Source organism: Phaseolus vulgaris, chromosome 7, assembly GCF_051622355.1.
Source record: "Phaseolus vulgaris cultivar YP4 chromosome 7, ASM5162235v1, whole genome shotgun sequence".
Taxonomy (NCBI): Eukaryota; Viridiplantae; Streptophyta; class Magnoliopsida; order Fabales; family Fabaceae; genus Phaseolus; species Phaseolus vulgaris.
Window position 1 is genome coordinate 34,458,222 of NC_143504.1, and position 15,870 is coordinate 34,474,091.

The 15,870-nt window shown below is 44.3% G+C and overlaps 1 protein-coding gene across 1 annotated transcript; it reads right to left on the reverse strand.

The window, feature by feature from the left end:
* Positions 1-12,833: 12,833 nt before the first annotated feature.
* LOC137828473 (ethylene-responsive transcription factor 1B) lies at positions 12,834-14,154 on the reverse strand. Its single transcript, XM_068635076.2, has one exon. It carries the CDS (start codon positions 13,824-13,826, stop codon positions 13,197-13,199), a length of 630 nt encoding a protein of 209 aa, XP_068491177.1. The 5' UTR covers positions 13,827-14,154; the 3' UTR covers positions 12,834-13,196.
* Between the last annotated feature and the right edge of the window lie 1,716 nt (positions 14,155-15,870).

Below are 15,870 nucleotides of genomic sequence, written 5' to 3' on the forward strand. Positions count from 1 at the left end.
CTTGCCTCTACATTGCCCCGGGGGTTACATCTCCTCCCCCCCCCAAAAACACTGAGGACTTTTCACTGGTGCCTCTACATTGCCCCAGGGGTTACATCTTCTCGCCCCCAGAAACACTGAGCACTTTTTACTGGTGCCTCTACATTGCCCCAGGGGTTACATCTTCTCGCCCCCAGAAACACTGAGGACTTTTCACTCTTCCTCGCCTGCACTCGCTCGACGGCGAGGAGGTCTTTAACTCGCCTCAGGACGCGCGAGGGCGTTGAGGTCTTTTAACTGGTGCCTCCGATCGCCGAAAGACGATGAGGACCTTAACTTTAACTTGTGCCTCCGATCGCCGAAAAACGATGAGGACTTAAAACTTTAACCGATGCCTCCGATCGCCGAAAAACGATGAGGACTTAAAACTTTAACTGATGCCTCCGATCGCCGAAAAACGATGAGGACTTAAAACTTTTTAGAAAGCATGCAATATATCTTTTACTTGCCTTAAGTCACATATAAGTGACAAGGTCTTTCTTCAAAACTTTCTGAAAACAACAGGCACGCAATCTAAAACAACTTGTACTTTGAAAACTTCTCTTTATTGGGTGGCCTCATTAAAAACCCTCCTTAGGGAAAAAAGAGTGCCCCCTTCAAACTGTTTTAACAGACACATTGTAATGTAACTTCGTGTTTATCTTTACTTACAAAGTTCTCAACTGTAATATAACTTGAGGTGCGTAGCGTTCCAAGTGTGAGGAATCGCCCCTCCTTCCAATGTCTCTAAGCGGTAGGCGCCGTTCCCGAGCGCCTCGGTTATTCTGAACGGTCCAGTCCACTTGGGCGACAGTTTATTCTCCATCTCGTACTGGTGGGCTTTCCTCATCACCAGGTCGCCTTCTCTAAACTGTCTCGGCATCACCTTCGAGTTATATCTTCGTTCAATCCTTCTCTTCACCGCTTCAGCCTTCAATCTCGCCTCTTCCCTGACCTCATCCAGTAGATCCAGGTTCAGCCTTCTCTCTTCATTCGAGTCTTCCTCTACGAAGTTCTGGAATCTCGGCGAGCTTTCCTGGATCTCTACTGGAATCATTGCATCACACCCATAGACCAAGCTGAACGGGGTCTCATGGGTTCCTGACTGCTCGGTGGTGTCGTACGCCCAGACTATACGCGGTACCTCCTCAGCCCAGCTTCCTTTGGCTTTCTCTAGCCTTCTCTTCAAACCTCTCAGCAACACCCGATTAGCTGACTCCCCCTGGCCATTTGTCTGAGGGTGCTCGACGGATGCAAACACTTGTTGAATTCCCACCCCTTCGCAAAGCTTCTTCAACAGGTGGCTTGCAAACTGAGTCCCATTGTCCGACACCAGGCGCTTAGGCACACCAAACCGGCACACAATGTTCTTCCACACGAAACCTTCGATCTTGTGTGCGGTGATCTGGGCCACTGGTTCTGCTTCGATCCACTTGGTGAAATACTCAATCGCCACCACCAAGTACTTCATCTGCCTGATCGCCAGCGGGAATGGTCCCAGGATGTCGATTCCCCAAGTATGAAACGGCCAAGGGCTGTAGATCGACTTCAACTCCTCGGGAGGCGCCTTGTGCCAATCGGCGTGCTGTTGACATTGTTTGCAACACTGCGCATACTTCTTTCAGTCTTCTCTCATCGACGGCCAGTAGTACCTTGCACGGAGAGTCCTTGCGGCCAGAGCTCGACCCCCGACGTGGCTTCCGCATATACCTTCGTGGAGCTCTACCATGATTCTCGTGCACTTCTCGCCATGTACGCATTCCAGGAGTGGGTGAGTGAACCCAAACCTGTACAGATCGCCATCAATCAATGTGTACTTGCTAGAATTTTTCTTTACCTTCCTAGCCTCTGTCGGATCCAGTGGGAGAAGGCCATCTGCCAGGCACCGCTTGTACTGCGTTATCCAGGTGTCTGACTCATGGATAGCGCAGACCTGCGTCATGCTCACCTTCTCTCCTCGACATGCTCTAATTCTCGGCGATCTCAAAGTTTCTTGCGTCAGGGACTTATGACTTCTCGCTGCTTTCTCCATCGACTTGCTTATCTGAAGAACCAGGTGATCTGCTACAAATGCTCTCGGCGTCTTCAGAGTTTCTTGAATCACCGTCCTCTGCCTACCCCCCTTGCCTGAACTGGTGAGCTTGGCTAGCAAGTCAGCTCGGGCATTCTGCTCTCTGGGCACATGCACCACTTCAAAGGAGGCAAAGGAACTCTTCAATTCCTGCACATACTCCAGGTAAGCCGCCATTGGTGGATCTTTAGCCTGGAACTCGCCTGTTACTTGCCCTGTGACTAGCAGCGAGTCACTCTTAGCCATTAACACCCTCGCTCCCATCTCTTTGGCCAGCAAAATCCCGGCGATCAGCGCCTCATATTCTGCTTGATTGTTACTGGCTTTGAAGGCAAATCTCAAAGATTGTTCAATCAGCACGCCGTTGGGTCCTTCCAAAATGACTCCAGCACCGCTACCCTGCTGGTTCGACGACCCATCCACTAAAGCACCCAACGAAAGCCGTCCCCTTCAACTCGTGTCGCCTCAGATGAGAGCTCGACCACGAAATCCGCAAAGATTTGCCCCTTGATCGGGCCTCAGGGCTCATATTTAATATCAAACTCTGACAATTCTACTGCCCACTTCACCATCCTTCCCGCAACGTCGGGCTTCTTCAAGACCTTCTGGATGGGCAGGTCAGTCATCACCAGTATGGTGAAGCTATGGAAATAGTGGCGCAACCTCCTCGCCGAAAATACCACAGCCAGCGCAGCCTTTTCCAGGGCCTGATATCTCGTTTCGGGGCCCTGCAACACCTTACTAACAAAATAAATAGGCTTCTGAGCCTGATCCTGATCCTGGGCGAGCACTGCACTCACCGCCCTCTCAGTCACAGCAAAATACAACCTGAGAGGGGTTCCCACCAGCGGTTTGCACAAAACCGGCGGGCTCGCCAGATACTCCTTCAGCTTGACGAAGGCTTCCTCGCACTCCTTCGTCCAAGCAAACTTGTTATTGCGCCTCAAGCAATGAAAATAGGAATGGCCCTTTTCTCCGCTAGCTGACACGAAGCGAGACAGGGCTGCCATCCGACCTGTTAGCTGTTGAACTTCCTTCACCGTAGCTTGGCTCCTCATCGCCAAGATGGCGGCACACTTATCAGGGTTGGCCTCTATGCCTCTTTCAGTCAAGAGGAAACCCAAAAACTTTCCAGCCTCCACGCCGAAAATGCATTTCTCTGGATTAAGCTTTAATTTGAACTTGGCGATCGTCGTGAACAATTCCTCCAAGTCTGCAACGTGCTTGCTTTTTTCTGGCGAGGTCACGACCATGTCATCGACGTACGCTTGCACGTTCCTTCCCAGCAGCGGTGCAAGTACTCGATCCATCAACCTCTGGTACGTGGCCCCCGCGTTCTTCAGCCCAAATGGCATCACTTTGTAGCAGTAGCACGATCTCTCCGTCATGAAGGCTGTCTTCTCTTCATCCATGGGATGCATCTTGATCTGATTATACCCCGAGAAGGCATCCAGGAAGCTCAACAACTTACACCCTGTAGCACTATCTACCAGGGCGTCTATGCTTGGTAAAGGATATGAATCCTTTAGGCAAGCCTTGTTCAGGTCAGTGAAATCGACGCACATGCGCCATTTCCCATTACTCTTCTTCACCAGCACGACATTTGCCAGCCATTCAGGGTACTGAACTTCCCTGATGTGGCCTGCAGCGAGGAGTTTCTGTGTTTCGTCCCTGATCGCCTGCCTCCTCTCCTCGTTGAACTTTCTTCTTCTTTGTCGCACTGGTCTCACCAAGTTGTCCATCGCCAGATGATGGCACAAGAAGTCGGGATCGATCCCGGGCATGTCCGAAGCGGACCATGCAAACGCGTCCAGATGCCGCTCAATCACCTTGGCGATCTGGTCCTGGAGCTCAACCTCCAGGGATCTCCCCAGCTTGAAGATCTTTCCCCCAATTTCTCTTTCGAGCCACTGCTCGACGGGTTTTGGTCTGGTTTCTCTGGCGATCACCGCCCTGGCGATTCCAAGTTCTCTCGCTTCCTCAGGGCGATTCCAAGTTCTCTCGCTTCCTCAGGGCGATTCCTTGCCTCTTCCTCCTCCAGACCAGCGTTCCCCTCCCCCAGCTCGGCGTCCACCATCTCCACGTCCCTTCCGGCGGTCTCTTCTATTACCGTTGATTTGGGCTTCACACCAGGAGGCGGGGTGGTTGTTACGTAACTCATCGATCTCTTGTTTTTCAGGCTATTCTCATAGCACTTCTTCGCTTCCTTCTGATCGGATTTGATGGTGATAACCACCCCCTCCATGGACGGCAACTTCACCTTCATGTGCCGGGTCGACGGTATGGCACCTATCCTGTTGAGCGTGGGTCTTCCCAACAGGATGTTGTATGCTGAAGGAGCGTTTACAACAAGATATTTGATTTTTTCCGTTCTTGAACCCGCCACATCTGTAAACGTTGTCCTCAATTCTATCTACCCCCTGACCTCCACCTGGTCACCAGCGAAACCATACAAACACCCTCCATAGGGCCTCAGCTGGTCAAGGGGCAGCTCCAGCTGCGTGAAAGTCGACCAGAACATCACGTCTGCCGAGCTTCCTTGGTCCACTAGCACCCTGTGGACCTTTCTTCCTGCTGTTATCAGCGAAATTACTATGGGATCGTTGTCATGAGGCACAACATCCCGGAGATCTTGCTTGGTGAATGTAATATCCACTTCCGGCGAGTGGTCTTCAAACATATCCACTGTCATCACAGACCTCGCATACCTCTTCCTCTGTGATGCGGTGCATCCACCTCCTGAGAAACCCCCTGCAATAGTGTGGATTTCTCCGTGCGTAGGCATCTCGTGCTGCTGAGCCTCAGCACCTGCTGGTTGGGAGCTCGACGCGCCCCCCGTCCTTCTGTCCAGCAAATAATCATTTAGGAACCCGCTCTTAACCAGATCATCGAGCTGGTATCCTAATGCTAAGCACGAGTCCACCAAAGCCCTGGTGAAACTCACACCAGGCGTCTGGCTTTGGTCCCAGCACCTTGTCGCCCACCTTTTCTGGCGCCTTCAACCTAGCGGATATATTGGGAATGGCGATCAGATCCGCCAATCCCATGACAAACTTGTGCTTAGGCGAGCGATTGTATTCCTGGCGTGCTGGTTGCTGGCGTCCTTGGCCCCTGCCCTTGTTCTTCCTCGGATCATAAGGATGGCGAGTCCTCTGATCCCTTCTGGCCGTCGCTGTCTCCAGCACCCTCTGTGGCTGGATCCTGGTCTGGGCGCGTGGCCTAGTGGGGGCCACGCTTCCTCTCTTCTCGGCGACTTCGCTCTCGTCGGCGATGTGGGCCACCGCAAGTCGCCTAACCTCAGCGAACGTGGCGGGGTGTGCCCTGATCAATGCCTCGCAGAATGGTCCCGGCAGCACACCCTTCTTAAATGCATAGACTAGCATTTCTTCATCTTTGGCCGGCGATCTGACCATCTGCGCCCCAAAGCGATTTAGGTAGTCCCTGAGGCACTCTCCCTGATACTTCCTTATATCAAACAAATCGTAAGACACCCTGGGCGGTGCCTTATTCACGATGTACTGCTCGACGAAAATCTTCGAGAACTGTTGAAAATTGGTTATGTGACCGTTAGGCAGGCTCACAAACCATTCCAGCGCCGTTCCCTGGAGCGTGCTCACGAACATCTTGCAGTATACGGCGTCTGACCCCCCTGACAGCATCATCTGCGTATGGAACGTGGTGAGATGAGCCTCTGGATCCTCCACGCCGGTAAAAACAGCCTTAACAGGTACCACACTCGTAGGAATAGGCGTGTCAGTAATCGCCTGAACGAAAGGCATAAGGAAAACACGAGGCGGCGTCGACGGCGCGACCTCTTCAGCAATAGGACGCCCTTGCTGCTCCTGAAGAGCTTGACGCAGCTCCTCAGTCACCTTGCTAAGCTCATCATTCCTGGCCCGAGAGGCGGCCAGGTCCTCGTGCATTCTCGCCTGTTCTATGCGCGAGGCTTCCACAGTTGCCTGCAACGAGCGCATAATCTCTACCATCTGCGCCATGGTCATGGCGGCGGCGCCTTCAGCAGCGACGGGCGCAACTGGACTTGAACGATTGCTTCTCATTTTTCTCATGAAACTTGGCGAATCACAGAATGCAGCGAACAACACTTACTTCAGCTACGATCGATTCAGCGATCAATCGGAAAAAACTGCGCGAAACTCCGCAAGAAAACTCAAGAACACCGCGAACCTCCAAAGAAACCTGCAACTCCACCAGAAACCACCGCTTCTCCCACGGATAACCAAACGAGCGAAAGAACTCAAACTCCACCGAACAAATCACGCGTAAACAGCAGAAAACCTCACTTCACCGATCAAAAATCCAAACGAACGGTGGAAAACGCGAAATCACCAAACAAATCTCAAACGAACAGCGAACGATGGTTGCACCAGCACACAACCACGCAGAAAACTACGAAAACCTCCAAGAACTCACGCTGTGGATGGGAACAGGTTTTACACGGCCCCACGGTGGGCGCCTGATGATCCTGCCTGTTGACCAAAACGTTGGAACTTGCCTCGTCAAACCTGGATCGACGTGTGCACCGGTTCAACCTCCGTCCTTCGTCGCGATCCACCTCAAGAACCTGCAAAAGAACAGAGCGGCGCCGCTGCGGCCGATCGCACTCCAACGCCCAAGTCAGTGACCGAACCACCAAATACTAAGAGCAAGAACACTCAAGAACTCTCAAGGAACCATGCAATGTTCTCTCTCACAGTATCCTCAAGAACTCGCAAGCGTAAAGAGTATAATCTGAACGTGCGTACCTCAGAAGTTCGTTGAGAACTCTTATATACCTGGTCACTTTCTCTCTCCTGGCAGTTACAGACCTGGACACGTGGTTCGCATCCAGTCGTACATGTGCCATCATCTGGAGCCTCCTTGACTTGGGCGCTGCTTCTGACTCTCTTTTTGGCTAAGTTACTTATGCATGGTACTGCCCAGTGCATAGCTAACTTGGGAGCGCTATCTCTACTGGAATTGGCGAGTTAGGGTGCTCTCGTACACCTTCCCTGTGGTCTCGTCGGCCGCCTTCATAATCTGCATCACCTTCATCTTCGGCGATGTGCTTGCTGTGGCGATCTCCGATCACTTGGTCGCCTGAGTTTACATCTGGCGACTTCACCTTCAACTGGGCGATCGCCGGTCCTGGTATGTTGGAGATCGGAGCACGCCAACTTAATAACTGGCGACTACACGAGCCCCCCGACTTCCTTCCCTTCTGCGAATCTGGCGCCTTGTCAACACGCCTACACTGTAGCTTGGTGCCACGTCATCACTTCCGACTACCAGGGCGGTACAATGTGTATAAGGTCCAAGATGACGATAAACTTAGGGTAGTTTCTTCATCCTTTTTGGGCTATGCCAAAGAATGGTGGCATAAAATTGTAATGGACATTATATATCACAAGAAACCTCCCGTGGTTTCTTGGAATGCTTTGAAAGAGCGTATGCGCGCGAGGTTTGTTCCTTCGTTTAGGAAGGAACACTTTTTGAAGTTCCAAAGGCTTCCTCAAGGACATAGGATGGTAGATGAATACTTTAAAGATTTTGAAACAACTTTGACTAAAATGAATATACATGCTAATGAAGAGTCAAAGATAAAATGGTTTGTACGTGGTTTGAGAAGAGATATTAGAGAATTTGTAGAATTAAATGAGTACTCTTCTTTAAAGAAAGTGTTTCGCAAAGCCATCAAGGTGGAATCCTATCTTTTGAAAACAACTTTCAAAAATCCTCATGATGATGATTTCTACAAATCTTCTAGGAAGGATGCCAACAAAATTTCTACTCAAAATTTTCCTTCCAATTTTTCCAAACAAACCTTGTTTCCAAAAAAAGTTTCTACTACAAATCCTTCTACTCCTAAGTCACCTGCCAAAACTTCAAATATCAAATGTTTTAAATGTTTAGGTTTTGGGCACATAGCTCTTCATTGTCCACAAAAGCAAATCTTCAAGCTAAACAAGGTAAAACAAGCCCTCACTCACCCACCTACCACAAGTAAAAATGAAAAAGACAAAGATGGTCAAGTTGACATGGGTCTTATCCTTTCACATCCAAGGTGTTTTCCTTCCTTATCTTTTTCATTACCAAAGGTTCTTACTTCTCCACCATCTTGGTTTAAAAATGTTAGGGATGATTTTTTCATACCTCCTAATGGTTGTCACCATTTAAGAGGACTTTTTCCAAAAGATATCATCATTCCTAAACAAATGTTTCCAACTTGGTTGTTTTATAGAACCTCCTTTTCTGAAATCCCATTGTTTCCAAATGCTAAGTCATGTTTTCCTTTTTCTTCCACTTTTAATTGTAAGAATAAACTGACTTTGTTATATGCAGGGATTCAGAATTCGTGGACGAATTCTCTCCAACTCGAGGAGTATGATGAGAATCAAATAAAGGAGGCTTTTATTAATGGAGATCCACCCTCACATTTGAAGTTCTTCCTTCTAGTCTTCTCAAAATTAAAAGAAGACATAAAATAAAGATGAGGCCCAAGCCCAAGAAGGCCAAAGCCCAAAGAGCCCAAGTTCATCCCATGAGGGGCAAGGCCAAGCTTTGAAATACTCTTGTATAGTTTTAGGAGGTGTGGTTATTAAATAAAGGAGTGTGAAAATGTAAAATAAAGTCACATTGTCCATGTGACTTAGGAGAGTGGTGTAGGTGTAGTTTTTAGGAGGTGTCATAGTAGAAAAAGGTCACACCTCCCATGTGACTTGTTTTTTGTGGGAATTTCAAATGAGTTTATTTGAATTTTCCCACCTATTTTTCAGCACCTCTAGGCTATAAATAAAGGTGCTTAGCTTGTACAATTCAGATTTGAATTTAGACTAAAGAAACTATACTCATTTTTTGAGAGAGCATTGGAGAGCTTTGTGCCTTCTTCACTAGTCTTATCTTGATGGTTCCATGGTTACCTCAAGTGGCGGCTTGCACACTTATCTTGGAGTCTTCATCCTCCTAGTGGCGTGATCATCCAACCATACATCCATCTCCATGAGCTTTCTCTTCTCCTTCCTTCTTCCTCTTTAATTGTTCATGTCTTAGTTTGCTTCTTTGAAATTTCTGTTTGGTGTTCTTGCTGTTTTGCTGTTTTTGGTTCAGTCCTTTGATGTTTCTGTCCATTCATCTTGTTCCTTTGTTTTTCTAGCTCATATGTTCGGTTCATTTCAATTCTTAAGTATTATGTTCGGTGCATTTGCCTTTTCTTCAACTTTAATCGGTTCAATTTGACAATAATTGGAACTTCCATATGAGTTTGTGTTTTGGCACTAGTTTTGGTGAGTTCTTGTTCATAGAACCTTGATCCAATTCTATGATAAAGTGCCTATCTCATAACCAACTCAAGATGACTCCTAAGAATGTCAAGAATCATTCTTCTTTGCTATTGGAATCACATCACATACCCTCCATCAGAGCCTCATCCACCGAGCTCCCCAGGGTCTCTTGTTGATAGCCCCTCAGAACGTGCTGGACAACCCAGGGAAGCTCGGGAGCAGGTGTAGGGGTGGGCTCTGGAGTGGTTTCAGCTCCCTCCTCCAGGGCAAGGTAATTTGGGGGCGTGGAAGCGCTAGGGGGGTGGTCCCTCAGAGATTCGGCGTTCTTCTCAGAAGAAGAATGGGATACAGCCACCGTAGTAGTCCTTCTTCTCTTGAAGACTGGGTCCTCTGCAGAATCTTCGTCCTCGTCTGAGGGGACGATCACCACCCCTTTGTTTTTGGACAGGGGGGTTGGTAAAGGAGAGGTCCTGACTGTGGCTAAGGGAATAGCCGCGATCGGGATTGGAGAAGTATGGAGTGGAGTGGAATGAGAAGGAAGGGGGTTCTGTGTGGTTTGTGGAGATGTAGGTTGAGGGTTTGGCTGTGGTAAGGCAGGAGTTGGCGTGGTTTGGACGGGAGATATTGGAGAAGTGACAAGGGAAGAAGCAGGGGCTGGTTGTGTGGAGGTACCAACCCCACCTGAAGGGGCATTGCCACGAACCCTTCGCCGCCGTGAATACCTGAAACAGTGAGACAAATGGGCGCCCTCGCGGCCGTTTGCACTCCGACGCAGAACACCACTAACTCAGTGCTCAGAGAAATGCGTAACTGAATTCTCTCACTCTCGGTTCACTTGTGTGTAAAGTGTGAAAACGTACCTTATAGTCTATTAGTAGCAAAGTCTTATATACCTTTGCCCGTGTTTCTGCCACGTGTCTACCTCTGACTTAAGCCTATCTGTGGGTGCAGCCTCACGACACTGTAGCCCAAACTTAGGGGAATCCCAGTATGCAAAGCCATTCTCCCGGAGTGCATCCCGTGTGGGGGTGACTACTTGGGTGCCAACTCATGCGCCCATCCTCTGAGTCATCCGCCCTAGGGGCTCTTTAACTTCCTCACGTACCATGCATGTGGATCGCCTCCTGGAACGTGACCCTCTCATGGGTCGTCTCTGCCCCGAGGCTTTCCAGCGGTGGCGCGTACTGCCGCGTCCCCACACCTCATGCACGAATCCCTCATGAGTAGGGTCTCTCCCTGCTGAAACTGGGGGTGTGACTTGGAAGCCACCTTTCTCGTCTATTATCACTGTTTGGGGCACCGAGGCCCGAGGCCTCCACGCCCCTACCATGTCGCCTTCTACTGTGCTGCCCACTCCACGGTCATTCCTACCCGTGGGTGTCGGGGGGTGACACCACTCAGGCACAAGCACATTTTTAGTATGAACCCGGTCAACGCCCGAGGCCGGTCAACTCCCTTGCTTACTTCATAGCGCCCCTCACTATGTTGACTTTGGTCAACGCTCGAGGACGGGTCGGTACAACTTTGATATTTTAGTTTGAAATTGATTAAATAAATTTATGATCATATTTGAATAATTTCTTTAATGATTGCAATTGGATATTTGGCGATAGTTGAATTTTTAAAGTCTGTTCGTGAGTGATAATTTCTTAAATGGCAATTACTCTATCCGGATGAAATTTATCGTGTACGTGAAGTCATTAATGAAATGGGATATATTATTAATAGCTAGTTTTATTGCAAATATATTAATATTTTTAAATTTATAATCAAAATATATCCTAAACCTATTTAAACGTAATTATATGTTTTATCATTTAGTAATCCTTTAACGAATTTTACCACTAAAAATATTTCATGTATTTTATCATTATGTTTTTCTTAAACTTTCACACTTTTATAGAGTAATTGATGTTCACGTGTCCTTAAAAATGTTTAACAAATAAAACAGGACATTAGCATTTTGTTATATTTTTTAAATGACATTTTTTTCTTGATACGTCTTACACATTTAGCATATTGGTAGAATACACAAAAATTAATGGTGAAATGAGTTTTAAAAGTTTAGGTGGTAAAATTAGTTAAATAATGATAATTGAGATAAAGTATTGAGTTAAATCAAAATATTCAATAGTGTAAAGATTATTGGAAGATTAAAAATTGACAGTGCATCTAAAATATTATATAGTTGAGTATATTTTTCAGCCTTTTTATTTTTTTTTATACGAGTACTTAAAAAATGCTCGCTCCAAATGAAAGTAATCAACTTTTGGTGTTCGACTTTAGTGTGTATATATATATATATATATAAATAACATTTTCCTTTGAATATGGGATGTAAGGGTGACTTTTTTTAGCGTGTAAATAATTAATTTAAGGTATAGAGGTAGAAAAAAGAATGAATAAAGCAAAGTAAGGGCACGTGATTATAATAATTTGCAGATAAGTCATAAGATTACAGATGTTGGTCTAAGTGTCCAACCATTTGTATTAGACATCAGTTGGAAGAAGCTTCTTTTGCTTCAAAGTTGGACTGAAACAGTTGGAGAGGAAAAAAAAAGATGTTTTAAGGTTCTCTACTCTCCAACAGATTTGACAAATTTCTAGAAACCCCCACCAACTCATCCTATTTCCTTGAGTTTTCCTTTACCATAATTTCTTTTCTCCATAAAATATTGCGTCTAAGGGCTAATCCATTTTATCTCCTTATTTTTTTATTCCCTGAGGAACAAGAAAATTTTGGTACTTCATCTTCAGCTTAGCTAAAGTCTATGTTTCGTAGATGCGGTTGTGGTGACAGGACAAAATTAGCCTAACCTGCTGTCCAAGTAGCCCTGCCACTTGTTTTGAACACAATGAGATAGAAAAGTTTGAAAACTAATTACGAAAAACAAGCCTGTCCCGTGTCATGCACCACGTTCATAATCTCCTATGTCACCTTGATGGGACCACATCTCGCTTCATCAATCACAACCATTTTTCCATTATTACATCCGATCTTCTTAAAATTATACCTTCACCATAATATACCCCTTTCTTTCTTATCATCATATTAATTATGTGACAATATGTTTGGCAGAATTGGGGAAATTTTCACACACTGGAAGACAAAACGAGAGAGGTTGGCACTGATTGTATCTTGATACAGTAAAAAATAACTATACACCTGTGTATTAAATAACTCATTAAATTAATATTTTAATTGCATTTCTTTTATTTTTAATTTAAAATACTAATATATATTATTATTATTTATTTATAATAAGCTGTCCAATGCTTTTAGTTTTGAGAATGTAAACGTATGTTTTTTTCTTGGCAAAATGGATAAGAAACTGATTGTAATTTGTTCGTGTGTGCGGTGCGCGCACACGTGCCGCCTTCCCCGCACTAAACTCGACCATGCATGTTGACTTATAGTCCGATAAAGCTAAAACAACAGTCCCAGTCACCTCAATTAATATCGACAATTTGACATAAATTGTGCCCCACATAGATTACTTCATTCCTTATCGTCTTCTAAACTTTACAAAAAACAAGAAAATTCTCCAAGTCTAGTAGGAAAACTAAAAAAATAAAAAACCATGAAGAGATAAAAAGATACAGATTCAGAAGATGTTGAACTCTGTCATCAAAACATGACACAAGCATCTCAGCCATACAAGAACCAAAGAACAAAGAAGAAAAAGGAATTAACACTAACATAAAAAAGCCTAGGTAGAAACTATGCAGCGTGGGATATTTATAAGGTTATAAAAAACGTTGCGGAATTGGTGCTTGAGCCGCAGCGTGAAGGCTTTCGAGGTTTGGATTATAATTGAGGAATGAATGAATCAGAAGGAGGAGGGAATATGATCAGAGGACATCAACAACTGTTCCAAGTAGTCAGGACCAAGGTCTTCAAACACGACCGCATTGTCTACGGTACTCTGTTTGTTGTTTTTCTTTACACCAATTTTCCTCCGCAAGGAGTGTTTCCTCTTGAGAGCGACAACAGGGGAGCACCCTTCTTCACTGCTATCCACCGCGTAGTTCATCTCCCTAAGTGATTCTCTAACGATATCAACGGGGAAGTTCAGAATCGCGGCGGACCCGCGCATGGAAAACGCCGCTTGGTCGTAAGCCAAAGCCGCGGCTTCCGCGCTGTCGAATGTCCCAAGCCACACCCTCATCCCGTGCCGTGTGGAGTCCCTAATCTCCGCCGCAAACTTCCCCCACGGCCGTCGCCTCACTCCGCGGTAGGACTTCTCCTTTTGCGGCGCCGCACTCTCCTCAGAGCCCGCTCGGTCGGCGGTGCGCTCGGCTGTGGTGGCGCCGGCGATCATGCCGTAGAGGAGCATCTCCTCCGGGTCGTTCTCGTTGAAAGGGAGGTATCCCTCCCAGGAGAAGGCATCCGGAGAGGAAGATTCGGAGGAGAAATCGGAAGAGGGGGAGTTGAAGAAGGAGGATGAATCTATATCCATGTTTAGAAAACAAACAGAGTGAATAGTGAAAAGGAGAAGTAAGGTGTTGAGTTGCTCTGTTTTTCTCGTCTCTTTTGGTCCTGTCACCTCCTTTTATACCCGGTATTGGCCACCGTAAAATGGTAAAAGTCGCCGCTAAAGCGAATCGGATAAATCAAACGTTGGGTGAAAAGGGTGAAAAACGCAAAAGCATGCCATGATGCCACGGCAATTTTACATACTAGTAGTACTCTCTTTAACAAGACAACTTTGTTTTTCTCTCTTGTTTCACATACACTCATTAACAATTCCTTGTCTTTTCCAATCCTATTAATAAATATATTTGAGATACCAATATTTTTAAACATTAATAATTATATTATTAATGAACCACTACATCAAGCAATCAATTTTTTTTAACTGATATACAGCTATATTAATCACTCATTTATCGTTATCTCCACATTTTAATGATTAATCTCTGGAATACATATGTATTGCACTCTAGTATAGTATATTTAATTAATCCATAAAACAATTTTATTCAACTGAACACATTTAAAAATTAAATTTATCATAATGTGAATATATAAAAAAATTTCTATATGCTATTGGGGGAAGGATCTGAAGCTATAACTTATACTATTTTTTTTCTATTTTATTGTCGATAGCTAATTTTATTACATATTTTTAACTCAATAACTCAACATTTTATTTTTGGTTTATGAGATATTTGAATTAAGTTGTTTAATAGAAATTTTTAGGGAAATCCTTTTGCAGGTTTGCTAATCTATATATGTTATATAGGGAGCTATAAAAATTGATTTAATGTTAAGTTAAAAATAATTTGATTGATATTTAAGAGCAGGGCATAAACTTTTGGCGATGCAGCATTGTCTTTATGGAAAAAAGTAAAAAAAAATAAAAATGACGTAGTGGGGATGATATAGTGTGAGAAATGGGACCCTAAGAGGGGGATTGATAAGCACACGTGGGTCAATTAAGTGGATGTAGATGGCGGCCAGGTCAGAGATGCATTCTCGGGTAGTGGCTGACGTCTTATTATGACGAAATTTTTATTTAAATAATTCTCAAACATTTTATCGATATTTTTTTTATTATTATTACTATTTATGCATACAATAGAGGTTAGGAAAAGAAAATGTTAAGGATAAATCTCTTATGCTCAAGTCTCATTATTGATTGACGTAGGTCCCGGTGAATCCCGTCGAATACAAAGACCTAACATTAAATTATATTAAGAAAAGCATATAATTTTTTCGCAAATCTAACGGTGGGAAACTCTACATTTAAAATATCATGTTGTCTTTTTGCACTTTTTTTAAATACATGTTAGTAAACAGGAAACTACAAAACTAACATAAGATTAAATAAGTCAGAATTAAATGAGAAAAAAATGAAAACATATGAAAGAAAACGCTCTAAATGAATGATAAAACAAATTAAATAGACAGCAAAAACCTCCAAAATAATTTAGATGAAACATAGGGAAAATCATATAAAATAAAAAATGTATTTTATATAAAAAATAGAAAAGATGGTGAGGATAATCTTTTAAACGAGTGCGGATGAATCATGTAAATAATAAAAATAAATGAAAGAAAATGTTCAAATGGATAATAAGAACAATTTAAATTGATACGAAAAAATATTCAAATGAATTAGAGAAAACATATGAAAATTAATTAAATTTTAAAAAAATCTATGATTAAGAGAAAAGATGACGAGAACAATATTTTAAACGAGTGGGGATGAAATCAAGTAAATAAGAGAAAAGAATAAGGCACAGATTATTTGAATGAGACACAGAAAACTATGAGAATAAGATGAAAATTCGAAAAACAAAATATGTAAATTGATGAAAAAGTTCATACAAAAATTTACTGTTAATTTGAATAGTAAAAAATTTAAAGTAATTTATTTAGGAGATCTTAGCTTTTTAAAAAATTACTACTACTAAACAGACAATAAATATAAAGTGTTATGTTACCGTGTGTGACAATTGATTTTTTGGGCGCGGAGGACGAGAAAGACAACAACTACA

Bases quoted from the DNA above. Each gene is read 5' to 3' on its own strand.
- LOC137828473 (XM_068635076.2), bottom strand. From the start codon at position 13,826: ATGGATATAGATTCATCCTCCTTCTTCAACTCCCCCTCTTCCGATTTC.